Source organism: Macrotis lagotis, chromosome 5, assembly GCF_037893015.1.
Source record: "Macrotis lagotis isolate mMagLag1 chromosome 5, bilby.v1.9.chrom.fasta, whole genome shotgun sequence".
Taxonomy (NCBI): Eukaryota; Metazoa; Chordata; class Mammalia; order Peramelemorphia; family Peramelidae; genus Macrotis; species Macrotis lagotis.
The window spans coordinates 234,025,415-234,036,061 of record NC_133662.1 but is presented as its reverse complement, the minus strand read 5'-3'; the positions used below and the strand labels follow the sequence as shown (position 1 = coordinate 234,036,061).

Sequence of the window (10,647 nt, the reverse complement as noted above, 5' to 3'; positions counted from 1 at the left end):
TTTATTATGTATTTAAATGAAATTGAAAGTTTTACAGAGTAGATTTGCAGTTTCATATAGAATCATCTCTTCTTTCCTATTGTGTTATGGAAATACTTGTTTTATACTTATACAATTTATCTATTTATTTTTGTTTTTTGACTTTTTAAAAAATTTATTCTGAGATAAAAATAAATAGATAAATACTGTAAATTGTTATATCGTCACAATATTGCAATATCAGTTTAATCACTGAATGGGGGTAGCCTCAGTCAAAATGAGATCTGTTAAAAACTAACTCAAAAAAACAAGGTCTCCCAATGTATCCAGCACCATCTCCAGTCATCCTGATCCATATCTGACCACTGTACTCTTTTTGTGGTGGCAAAGAATTAGAAAATAAGGGGATGTCCTTCAACTGTGGCATGACTGAACAAGTTGTAGTGTATAAATTTAATGAAGCATTATTGTTCTATTAGAAGTAATAAGTAGGGGCAGCTAGGTGGTGCAGTGGATAGAGCACTGGCCTTGGAGTCAGGAGTACCTGAGTTCAAATTCATCCTCAGACACTTAATTACCTAGCCGTGTGGCCTTGGGCAAGCCACTTTGCCTTGAAAAATATATAAAAAAAAAGAAGAAGTAATTAGTAGGGGGCAGCTAAGTGGTACAGTGGACAAAGCACCAGCCCTGGAGTCAGGAGGACCTGAGTTCAAATTCAGCCTCAAACACTTAATAATTACCTAGCTGTGTGAACTTAAGCGATTCACTTAACCCCATTGCCTTGCAAAAACCAAAAAAAAAAAAAGTAACAAGTAGACAGATTTCAGAAAAACCTGGAAAGATTTAATGGGACTGAAACTGAATGAAGTGAGCAGAACCAGGAGAACATGAACAATAACGGTGTACAATGATCCACTATGATAGACTTACATCTCAGCAACACAATGATCCAAAACAATTCTAACAGACTTGTGATGGAAAATGCAATCCACATTCAGAGAAAGAGCCATGGAGTCTGAATGGAGATTGAAGCATATTATTTTCACTACTGCTTGATTTTTTTCTTTCTCATGGCTTTTCCCTTTTGTTCTGATTCTTATGTCACAACATAACTAATGTGGAAATACGTTTGACATGACTATACATTTATAACCTATATAGATTACTCACTATCATGGAAAAGGGAGTAAGGAATAAGGAAAAAAGGAGTGAGGGGAAAAAAATTAGAACTCAAAATCTCACAAAATTAAATATTGAAAAATAGTTTTGCAAATATACGGAAAAAATAAAATATTTTAAGTGTGCAAAAAAAAGAAATAGCAACTTAGTGAAATCACTAGAAAACATCAGTGCTGTGGCATTGGCACTATAAGTTATACCAGTCCTATGGAGACCCTGTCTATACTTGGGCATATGCTTTCTCTATGTGTTTCTGAGAAACGTATTTTATATATGTTCCCGAGTCACATGTAACCTCAATATGCATACTTTCCAGACCCCAGTAGTATGGTCACAGTAGAAGTGTTTTTCCCATAGGAAAGTAGGAGAATTTTTTCTTATATCTATATTGCTATGTTATTTGCTTTGAATTGATGTCTTCTGATTTCTAGTTAAAAAAGAGAGAGAGAAAGACAAGAGAGAGAGAACAAAAGGAATTCGGAGGGGCTTATGAATTACGGTTTTTAAATATATCCTGACCACAAAGTGTTTTGGACCTGGGAAAGTATTTCTAGAGACCTCCATATGAGGTATGGCCTAGATATTCCATCAAAATAATTCTACTGGCCAGGAGTCAACTAAAAAGCTGATAAAAAGTACCTCCTTTTCTTTATATTCTTACAGAAGACATTGAATAGTATCTTGGAGTTTGGTTTTCGATACATTGGTTATTTCTAAGGGGGAAGATTAAGGGAAGGACACTAGGACTACTCTAATCCTCAAGGGATCTTCCTTGATTCTGTGAGGGACTGGTGCAGCATAGCAGATTTGGTCCTAACTACTCCGGGGGACAGTAGTCACACAATGAGGACTCATTGCATGTTAGAACTGAAAAGTGAGTTAACTAGCACCCAGAGAAGGGAACCAATTCGCCCCAAACTTACTAAGGTCTTTTCCATCTCTAAAATTCTAATTCCCTGGTCTCAAGTTGCCTTTGTTTGCCACAGGAGTTTGCAAGGCTGAAATGGAAGGGATGGAGACTCCAGTTAGGCTAGAAAAGTGAATAATTTAATTGTATCTTATCCTTGCAGTATAAAAAAGAGTGTACTTTTACTCTGTACTCCAGATAAATCACCCCCCTCATCCCTTCTGAGTTGGATACTTGTCTAAAGATGGGGATTTTCTACCTTTGACTTAAAGCAAAGGAGTCTAACAATTACTGTGCCCAGGAACCAATGAGAGACACAAAAGACAGAGAGTTGTAGTCAAAACATTTATTTGCCTTTTGATAAATTATGTTCATTCCAAATCTAACAGGTCTATGTTGCCTTATGACAATCAATATGAGTTCAACAAGCTTACACATCCATTTTCAAGTAGAGTTCAAGTAATAGATGGGTTATAGAAATCAAAAGTTTTAGACCTGTAAATAAATAAGATGTAATAATAGCTTATTAAGACACAGTTCAAGCTTCAGAGTCAGCTAAATTACCATTAAAGAACTAGTGGATAAGCAGGGCTCTAGGCTGCTCAAATAGCTTTCATTCTTTGTTGGAAATCCACCTTCAATTCAACAAACATTTGTTAATTCCTGGCTATGCGCCAGAGAGTGTGTTTGGTGCTAGGGATACAAGACAAAAAATGATGAGGGAGTAGGAAGCCTTCCTTGTCCTCAAGGAGTTTACATTCTAACTGGGGACACAATATAGACACAGACAATTAAATATAAAATATATACAAAGGAAGGAGGAGTACAAACACAATGCGTGCAACGGAGTTGGTTTTCTGCTTAGAGATGGCTCCAGTTCGGCTTTAAATTGGGCCAATATTGTTCGTTTTATTCATTTTCTGCAAGTAATGCTGAACCGATTTGTCATCAAAATGTGCACAGACTATTTTGCCCTTCTTCAGAGTAAACCTGTGAATGGAGACAAAGTGAAAGTCTGAAGACCATTATCAGAAGAAAATTCAAATAAGAAATGTCTTTATTCCTAACAGGTTACTGGGATCAAATCCCTTATAGGGTAGCATAGTTGGGAGGCATGTTTAATCTTTGACCAATAAAACAGGAGCCTCTGACCTCTTCTTTAATACCCCCCAAACTTGCCTCCTATTCTCTTTCCCTCACATTCATCCTCAACTTAGTCCAGGTTAACAGATTCAATCTCTCACATCTTCTTTATGGAATGGTTCCCAGTATGGTAACCTGCCATGGAATATGCATCAGCAGACCCTTGGACTCTGAGTGAAAGGACTGTCCTTCCAGTTAGAATAAAAGATGATGGCTAAACCAAAATCAGACCTATTCATGCCTTCCATACTTGGAGCAGAGTTCTTTATTTCTTCCCAGAACCTAATGCCTCATCAGTCTTGCCTTCTAAATGTCGACCTCCTTTCCTCCTTTCCTCTTACTGAAGGTTCCTTTCTTTGGGCCACCTAAATGACCTAGGCTCACAAATCTTGAGCTGGATGGAACCTCAGATCCCATCTAGCCCCCCCCCACCCCACCCCTTTATTTTACTGAGAAGAAAACTGAGGCCCAGGGAGCTGACTTGCCTTTTTGTAAGGTCACAAGAAGAGCAAGTGTCAGAGGCAGAATTTGATTCCAGGCTCTCTGATTCCTGAGCTAATGTTCCTGTGGCTGAACCACACTTTCTGTTTCACATCATCTGATTTCTGGCTACTTCTCAAAGGCTATTCACAAGATCAAAGCATCTTCCTCTCCCACAAAAGCCATTAACTACTGGCTCCTCTGTCTTTAGTTTCCCCCTCCCTCATTCTAGTACCTAATCTGGAATTATGATCCCACTGAGCCCCAAGTCAAAGGGACTTATTCTAAACCAAGAGCACCCCTTAGTGCCTAAGCAGTTAAAATGTTCTTTCTGCTCCCTGATAGTCTCCTGGCTGTCTCTTGTCCTTGGATAGTTTCTGGTGGAGGGATCTACAGAGGCCCCCATCAGTGTGGTACCATGTTTGGGCCAAGATCCTTACATTACAGCTTTGTAGGAGCAGGAAGGGCTAGTGATCATATGGCTTCTGATGTGATGGGGTGAAGGAAGCTTCTTCAGGAAATTGAAGCAGCAGGTGGACTTTGAATCAACCACTGTAAGGAAATCCCAGAAGACAGTCAGTCAGACCTTACCTTTTTGCCAAGTATTCTGCTCACCTCGCCAGCAACATTAGCAAGAAATGGGCATCTCCCAGATTGGATCCTGCTTTAGGATTGCCTGAACAGGGCTATAGGGCTATATAAGTCATCAGTCTGTCCTTCCATACAGAAATTGAAAGGAAGAAGAAGTAGGGAAAGTCACCTACATGCTCTCTACATGAGACAAGGGCTCAGAACCCCAGGGCTCTTCAGGGGCTTGTCTGCCCAGACAATTAGACCGAATCCTTACCACTCACCTATACCAACGGGGCAGCAACATATTGGGCAAGGAGCCCCAGAAAGGTAATGAGGAGATATAGGTGTTAAACCTGCAACTTATCTTCAAAACAGTGCAGACTGAGACTTTTCACCAAACCTTTCTGAGATAATGTGGGGAAAATGAAATAGTTGAACTCATCAATACTTAAACATGTACTGCCCTAAAACCTCTTCCTTCCCTACATGTAAATTGTTTCAGATCAGGAAACTGATCTTCCTTCTAGTTTTAATTCTACGACCATCAGCCTAAAAGGGAGTGAGTTAAAAAGATCCCCCCTGTCTGGAATGTTATTCCTTCTACTTTTTTTTTGTCCTAGATCCTTACCCACAATCTATCCCAACCAAAGTTGAGAAGGTCCCTCTTCTCCTCCCCGGATTCCCTCTCTTCAGAGAAAATCTTGCCTGGGAGTTCATCAAAGTTCCCTGGGAAGTCTCCCACACATAGGGGTCTACTCTGCTCCTCTGAGGAGTGGCACAGGAGCAGGGAGAAGCTAAGTAATCAGCCTCATACTTACAACTTCTGCCGAAGCTGTTTTGGGGTCCCAAGGTTACAAGTAACAGACAAAAGAGGACCGCAGTGGTGTGTTGCATCTTGAAGGAGCTGTGGTTTCTGAGGATGATGTGCCTTCAACTTTTGCTGCCTCCCCATCTTATCAGGCTTGGGGTATTTATATCCAGTACTTGGGGTTTCCCCTGCCCATCCCTGCAGAGGTGGGGGGACTCACATGAAGAAAGGAAATTATTATGACGCAACAACTGCATGGAAAAATCCTTTTCCCTGTGAAGAGAGTAAGGCTGTGGGGAAAACTTACCCTCAGCTGGGGACAGATAAACATCTTCAAATATTTAGATCCAGAATATAGATTAGTGGGTGTGGTGGAAAACACGTGGGGGCAGGGGGCAGTGAGAAGCAGTGACTAGCTGAGAAACTTACTTTCTCCTCTCCTTCATCTTTCTCCCTTCTCTATCTTCCTTCTCCCTTTTATTCTTTCTTTTAGAAGTATAGTTCAGGGACAGCTAGGTGGCGCAGTAGATAGAGCACCAGCCCTAGAGTCAGGAGTCCTTGAGTTCAAATCCGGCCTCAGACACTTAATAATCACCTAGCTGTGTGGCCTTGGGCAAGCCACTTAACCCCATTGCCTTGCAAAAACCTAAAAAAAAGTATAGTTCAGGTTTTCAATTAATAATTATATATTGAGCATCTACTCTGAGCCACACACTTTGCTACAAGTTGAATATATCCAAAGATGAAACAATCCCTACTTTTTTTTAGAGCTTTCATTCTTTTGGAAGAGACAGAATAGTTACATATAAACATACAAAAAAAACAGATATAAGATGAATGCAAGGCAATTTGAGGGATAACATGGAAGAACTAGCAGCTGGGTATCTTGAATGTTCTAGTTGCTACCTCCAGCACTCTGTACTTGACTCTCAATTCACTCCAAAGATACTAGATACCCCAACTTTTGAAACACCGAACATAATAAATCCCCAAGTTTTATTAGGCACCTACTGTGTCCCAGAAACTGTGGTTGCTAAAGATACAATAATTAAAATGAGACAAACCTGCCCAAGAAACTTTAGGTTCTCTTGAAGGAGACAATATGTATACATAGAAATATATACAGAACAACAACAAAAAAAGATAATGGGAGAGAGGGTTCTAGTAAGTAAATCAGGAAAAGTCTCAAGTAGAAAAGAATCCTTGAGCTGATCTCTAAACAGGGTTAAGGATTTTAAGAAGTAGAGAGAGAGAGAATAAGAAGAGATATAGAATTGGACAGTTTTCCAGGATACTAGGAGAATGGGTACACATCCAACCATGTGTGACATCATCCACACATATATCCACCTATGTGAGGCAGAATAGGGAGAGTGGTATTATAAGCTCCCTCTCATCAGAGATCCAGTGCCCTAAGGATTTAAGACTTTAAATCTCCATTTTTGGCATAATCTTAGCCTGCTCAACTACTCCTGCCCACATCTCTCCTCCCATTAAAGATATCAAGTACTAAAAAAGCTGCTCTACTGATTCAAAATCTAGAAAAGTGTAAACACTTGGTGCAGAGCTCTGGTCTTCGGACTAGAGAAAATAAAAACATATCCCAGCTTCCTAATCTAAGGTACTTTACAAGTAGGGAAGGAAGAGGAGCTAGGGCAGTAGATGCTAAGTTCTTTTTGAAAAGCAGGGTGCTTTGATTCTCTGTATGGTTGCTGTGGAAGGACCAGGCGTCATACTCTCCATACAACCTACTTACTCTTTGAGTAATGTTGGACTAGTCGCTTGATTTCTCTAGACCTCAGTTTCTTAACCTTTAATCTTTAATTTGAAGGTGAAAGTTGGTCTCAGACTCAAGATGATTTGGGTTCAAGTACCAACTCACACATGCCAAATGATCAGGTTAATTAACCATTTAGTGCCTGGGCAACTTTCCAAGAATAAATTTCAGAGTAAGTGCCAATTTATAAATATGGGGGAGTTTCCTCATGGGGAGTTTCCTATAACATTGAAATTGCATGTTTGAGCCAAAAAAAAAAAAAAGACCAGAATTGAATTCAGTGATCTCTAAGGACACTTCTACTAAATCTGTGATAATGCATTCCCAAGTCAGGGGCCATCAAGAAAGGAAGACGGCATCAGTCCATCAAGAAAGGGGCAGCTAGGTGGCGCAGTGGATAGAGCACTGGCCCTGGAGTCAGGAATACCTGAGTTCAAATCCAGCTTCAGACATTTAAAAATTACCTAGCTGTGTGGCCTTGGGCAAGCCACTTAACTCCATTTGTCTTGCAAAAAAACCTAAAAAAAAAAAAAAGTCAAGAAATCTGGATAAAGGTGACTAAATGGAGTCTGAAAAAGGTTAGAGTTCTTTGAAAGAAAGATCCATTCAGTGATAGACTGAAATGAATGATTTATACCTGAAATGGACCAAGTTGATGTTTCTTCCTTGTTCAAACTCCTTCCCTGTGGGTAGCAAGAAACAGATACTAAAGTGGAAAGAGATAGCAGAGTGGATTAGAAACCAGAATTCAAATTTTTTTTGCTTACAAGAAACACACTTGATACAGAGAGATACATAAAGAGTTAAAATAAGGGAAAGGATTAAACTCTATAATATTTTAGCTGATAGATGGGGAAAAAAAGACAGAGGTAGCAAATCATTATCTCAGACAAAGCAAAAGTAAAAATGAACCTAAGTAGATATCTTACTGAAAGGTCACATAGTCAAGAAATAATATCAATACTCCAATACAATATATGCTCTAAATGACCTAGCATCAAAATTCTTAAAGAAAGTGAATTGTGGTGGAAAGAGACAGGGAAACTATACTAGTGGAGGCCTTCAATTTTCCCTCAGAGCTGGATACTTCTTATCATAAGCAAGATATTAAGGAGATGAATGAAATTTGAGAAAAATTAGAAATGATAACTGGAGGGGACTGAATCAAAATAGAAATTATAACTTTTTCTGGCCTACATTCCACCTTCACAAAAATTTACTGAGTAACATTAGGGCACAAACAAATACAAAAAAGGAGAAACATCAAATCCAAAAAGAGAGAGGAAATAAATAAATCCACCTTCTTCAGACCATAATACAATAAAAATTGCGTTTGAATTAGGGCCATGAAAATTAAATTAAAATTAATTAAAAACTAAATAAATTCCTGAATAATGAGGGGCCAAAGAACAACTCATAGAAATAAACCATAATTTCATTAAACAGAAAAACAATGAGACAATATACCAAAATTTGTGTAATGTAGTCCAAACAGTATATAGTGAGAACTGTATATCTCTATATGTGCACATCAATAAAAGACAAAGCAGATTAATGAAATGTTCATGCAACTAAAAAAACTAGAAAAAGAAAAAAATTTTAAATTTCCAATTAAACACCAAAATGAAAATTCTGAAAATCAAAGCAGAAATTGATGAAACTGAGAGTAAAAAACAAAAAACAAAAAAAAATGACCCAATAAAACTAGAAGCCAGTTTTATGAAACAACCAATAAAATAGATAAATTATTGGTTATTTTAATTAAATAAAAGGAGGAAACCAAATCACCAGCATCAAAAATGAAAAGGTTGAATGCATCATGAATGAAGATAAAATTAAAGCAAATTATTAGAAATTATTTTGCAGGTGGCTAGGTGGCACAGTGGATAGAGCACCAACCCTGGAGTCAGGAGTACCTGAGTTCAAATCTGATCTCAGACACTTAATAATTACCTAGCTGTGTGGCCTCAGACAAGCCACTTAACCCTGTTTGCCTTGCAAAAAAAAAAAACCCTAAAAAAAAAAAGTTATTTTGCACAGTTGTATGTCAGAAAATCAATCTAAGACAAATGGATTAATGATTACAAATATATAAATTGTCCAGCTTAATAGGAGAGGAAATAGAATAAGTGGCCCTATAAACTTAAATAATCCTATCTTAGAAAAATAAATTGAAAACACCATAAATGAACTCCCTAAGTTAATTTCTGGAACAATTAATTTCAATACTATATAAACTATTTGAAAAAAAGATAAATAAGGAATCCTAATAAATTTCTTTTATGACACAAATATAGTTTTGATATCTAAACCAGGGAGAGCAAAATCAGAAAAAGAAAACTATACACCAATTCCCCTAATGGATATTGACAAAAAAAACTTAAACAAAATGCTAGCAAAAAGAGTACAGCAAAGTCACAAAGATACTACAACTACACTATGACCAGATAGGATTTATATCAGGAATGTATAACTGATTCAAAATTTGGAAAAATGTAACCATAATTGACCATATCAATTAAAAAAACAATAAAAATCATGAATATGGCATGATTCAGGAAATAACTTTTTAAAACCTCCAATACCCATTCCTATCAAAAATACTGGAAAGTATGGAGATACATGATACCTTTCTTCAAATAATAAGTACTATCTTTCTAAAATCAGAAACAAATATAATCTTTAATGGCAATAAACTTGAAACCTTCTTAACAATATCAGGGGTGAAGCAAGGATATCCATTATCACCACTATTCTTTAATATTATCTAAGAAATGCTAGTTATATTAATAAGATTAGAAAAAGAAATAGAAAGAATAAAAACAGGCAATAAGGAAACAAAATTATGTCTCCTTACAGATGGAATGATGGCATGTTTGGAGAATTCTAGAGAACCAAATTAAAAATAATCAAAATGACAACCTTAGCTTAGTCAAAATTTATAAAATAAACCCACGTATATCATCGGCATTTTTCTATATTATAAACAAAACCCAGAAGGAAGAGATAGAAAGAGAAATTCTATTTAAAATAAATGCAGGGGACAGCTAGGTGGCACAGTGTATAGAGCATCAGCCTTGGAGTCAGGAGTACCTGGGTTCAAATCTGGCCTCAGACACTTAATAATTACCTAGCTGTGTGGCCTTGGGCAAGCCACTTAACCCCATTTGCCTAGCAAAAACCTAAAAAAATAAAATAAAATAAAATAAAATAAAATAAAATAAATGCAGACAGTCCTTTTTGTAGTGGCAAAGAATTGAAAATTGAGGGAATGCCCATCAATTGGGGTATATAGCTAAACAACTTCGGGTATATGAATGTTATGGAGTGCTATTGTTCTATAGGAAACCATGAATGCTTGCATGAATGATAGGAACTGATGCTGAGAGAAGGGAGCAGAAACCACTAGAATAGTGTACACATTAGCAACAACATTGTAAGTTGATCAACCTTGATGGATGCAGCTCCAAGAGAGCTAGGACAACCTTGGGAGACCTGTTATGGACAATGCTATACACATCCAGAGGAAGAAAAACAAAATCAAACAAATCAAAACAAACAACCTACAGAATCTGAATGAATACCACAATCATTTTTTTTAATTTCTCATGTTTTTCCTTCCCATATCATGGTTTTCTTTCTTTCCCCTTAGCCCTAATTCCTCATATAGAAAATGACTAATTTGTAAATATGTTACTATGTACACCAGACTATTCACCACTGAGGGGAGGGGGGTGGGAAGGGAGGGTGGAAGAAAATTATTTAATTTACAAATATGCATATGCATATGGATAAAACTTT

At 37.3% G+C, this 10,647-nt stretch overlaps 1 protein-coding gene across 1 annotated transcript; it reads right to left on the bottom strand.

Moving 5' to 3' along the window:
- Window positions 1–2,410: 2,410 nt before the first annotated feature.
- On the bottom strand, window positions 2,411–5,190 carry LOC141490134 (C-C motif chemokine 13-like). The gene is made up of 3 exons (XM_074190388.1): window positions 5,080–5,190; window positions 4,129–4,240; window positions 2,411–3,055 (listed from the first exon to the last, which is right to left on the bottom strand). The coding sequence occupies exons 1-3, from the start codon at window positions 5,153–5,155 to the stop codon at window positions 2,950–2,952; spliced, it is 294 nt and encodes a 97-aa protein (XP_074046489.1). The 5' UTR covers window positions 5,156–5,190; the 3' UTR covers window positions 2,411–2,949.
- Between the last annotated feature and the right edge of the window lie 5,457 nt (window positions 5,191–10,647).

Coding starts and splice junctions, on each gene's coding strand:
- LOC141490134 (XM_074190388.1), bottom strand. CDS start 5,155: ATGCAACACACCACTGCGGTCCTCTTTTGTCTGTTACTTGTAACCTTG. Junction 4,241..5,079: donor AAACAGCTTCGGCAGAAGTT/GTAAGTATGAGG, acceptor ATTTCCTTACAG/TGGTTGATTCAAAGTCCACC. Junction 3,056..4,128: donor TGCTCCTACAAAGCTGTAAT/GTAAGGATCTTG, acceptor CTCCATTCACAG/GTTTACTCTGAAGAAGGGCA.